General features: G+C 40.3%; 1 protein-coding gene across 1 annotated transcript; it reads right to left on the reverse strand.

Annotated features, from left to right (window-relative positions):
• Positions 1 to 402: 402 nt before the first annotated feature.
• On the reverse strand, positions 403 to 1,663 carry LOC137838323 (uncharacterized). Its single transcript, XM_068647571.1, has 2 exons — positions 1,271 to 1,663; positions 403 to 1,119 (listed from the first exon to the last, which is right to left on the reverse strand). The coding sequence occupies exons 1-2, from the start codon at positions 1,661 to 1,663 to the stop codon at positions 403 to 405; spliced, it is 1,110 nt and encodes a 369-aa protein (XP_068503672.1).
• Positions 1,664 to 2,832: the final 1,169 nt, after the last annotated feature.

Below are 2,832 nucleotides of genomic sequence, written 5' to 3' on the forward strand. Positions count from 1 at the left end.
GACAAAAACCGAAGCTGACTCTAAACAACCCTTAATCCATTGAATCCATCGGTCACAAAATCCCAACCTCCTTAGCATATAATATAGAAAATCCCAATTCACCGAGTCGTAAGCCTTCTCATAGTTGACTTTGAAGACCACACAACTCTTCCTTTTTCTCTTGTACTCTTCCATAACCTCATTCGCAACTAGCACACTGTCCATTAAACCTCTTCCTTAAAGAAAAGCCGACTGTCTAGCGTCTATAATTTTTCCAATCACCTTTTTCAAGCGCAAGGAAAGCGCTGTAGAGATGATCTTGTACAAGCAGCCTACTAATGAAATAGGTCTAAACTCCCCTAGCTGTTGAGGATTTTCTACTTTTGGTATCAAACAAAGAAATGACGCATTCGAACCTCTTGGTTAGCTGCCATAACCAGCAAAATCCTTTACTGCCGACACCACGTCCTTCTTTAAGATGTCCCAACAAGATTTTATAAAACCAAATTTAAAACCATCTGGGTCGGGACTCTTTGAACTATCACACCCCCAAATCGTTGCTTTCACCTCTTCTTCCGAAAAATCACCGATTAACATCTCATTGTCGGCTTCTGAAATGGAATTAAAATCAACCTTATCCAGTCTGACCTGGCAGACATCATTCCTAGCAAACCTTTCTTCAAATAACTCACGTACCTTATTCTTCACCTCTTCCTTATTGTCACTCCATTTTTTATTGACAAAAATCCCGTGCAATTGATTCCTTGCCCTCCTCCATTTTACCGAAGAGTGGAAGAACTTTGTATTTAGATCCCCCTGCTTAATCCAGCTTTGTCTTGCTCTCTGAAATAAAATCGCCTCTTGTTTAGACTTGGAAACTGAAAGCTTGGCAAAGAGAGACTTTCTTTCTTCCCTTTCCGACTCATCTAACCCGTCTTCGTCGTCGCGCAAGTCTAAATCGTCTAACCTCTGTTGAATTTCCTTACTAGTCTGATTCGCATCACCAAAGACTTCCTTGTTCCACACTTTTAAATCTGCTTTTAATTTTTTCAACTTTTCTTTAAACACAAAGATTCCTCTTCCTACCACCTTGTACGAAGCCCAACTCGATCTCACGAACTCTTTAAATCTGCTATCTCTCTGCCACACATCCAAACACCTAAACGGTTTCGGACCCCAATTCACTGAGACTTCCTTCATAATAACTGCACAATGATCCGAGATCGGTCTGCTTAAAACAAATTGTTGGCAACAAAGGCCAAAAATCCAACCATTCTTTAGAAACTAATACCCTGTCTATTATGCTTTTCACCAAACCGTTAGGTTTGAACCATGTAAACTTCCTGCCCACCAATGGGATGTCCGCCAATTCTGAACTTTCAATAAAATCATTAAAACCCTTTATTTCTCTAGAGTAGTCAGAATTCAACATCACGCTCTTCCTTTCCTCCTGCCTTCTTATGGAATTAAAATCCCCAATGATACATCCCGCCTTTGAGAGTTGTCCCTGTCTGAAACCACCAACCTCGTTCCACATCTCTTTCTTTTCCCTTAGTGAGCCAGTACAATAGATATTCACAATGGTTACGTGTGCACCATTTCCTCTCTTCCAAAACCCCTCTAACACAGTATAGTTTCTCCCATTTACAAAACTGGATAATTGGAACGACTTATTACTCCACATCGTAAGCACACCCCCTGCGTTTTTTATTGCTTTGTTTTCCACCCATTCTACTTCGTTGGTTCCCCAAAGAAGACACACCTTCTCCCTACTAAATTCCGAGCCCTTTGTCTCTTGTAAACACACCATATCCACTTGTTCCCTGCTGATCAGATCCTTACATAATTCCTTTTTAATGCACCTCCCACCCCTATGATATTCAGACTACTTATCTTCATTGACGACCTTTCTCCTTTCCTTCCACATCTTTCTCGTAGTTACTCCACCCTGATTAGACAGCGAACAAATACTATTTAAAACTATTTCTTCTCGACCTGGGAATGAAAACCCTGCTTCTTTCCCTACTCCCCAAACACTGGAAGCTACGTTCTTATCAGTCTTCACCCAAAAAATTCTATTGCAGTTCTCAATTGCACTGTCAGAAGCAAAATAAGAAATTCGACTCACTGCCTGATTGATGAACCAAGAAAACTTGGTATACCTCACTGCCTGATTGATGAACCAAGAAAACTTGGTACACCGTAAGCTGCTTTCCAACTTTATCTCCAACTAACTCCTCAAACCTCCGTGCTTCCTCCGCTTCTTCCATCTTATTACCATTTGACGGCCCACTACCCACAGAACCATGAATAACTACATTTCTGTCTTAAGATCAATTGTGCATCCTCTCCCTCTTCATCCACCCTGACTCCAGCTTGTTCCAATTCCTCCAATGAAGTTCCAGGCCTTAATGAGTCTCCTACCCAACTCTTACTTCCCATATGGTCCAGCATTATCCCATTAACCCATCTGAAGGAGCCTCGTAAGCCACATCTCTCTTAATGCATATTACCAATTCCTTCCCACCTACCTCTTTATTTAATGCCTGTTGTGGGCTTAACTCCACGTTAACTTCCCAACCATCTTCTTTCCCACTCACTTTAAATTTTTCCACGCCTCCACTAAATGAATTTTTCCACGCCCACGGCCTGCATGTTCCCAAAGAGATCCCTAATATAATGTATTACTATTATATTACATACCATAATCAATTATCTTATTTAGTAGTAATTATGTATCAAGTTATTGCAGTATAATTTAAAGGGATAGATATTTAATTTTATTTATCATTGCAAGTCTGTCGTTGCTTTTCATTCGTAAATCAACAAATACAACACATAAAACCATCAGTC

Source organism: Phaseolus vulgaris, chromosome 4 (assembly GCF_051622355.1).
Source record: "Phaseolus vulgaris cultivar YP4 chromosome 4, ASM5162235v1, whole genome shotgun sequence".
NCBI classification, from domain to species: Eukaryota; Viridiplantae; Streptophyta; class Magnoliopsida; order Fabales; family Fabaceae; genus Phaseolus; species Phaseolus vulgaris.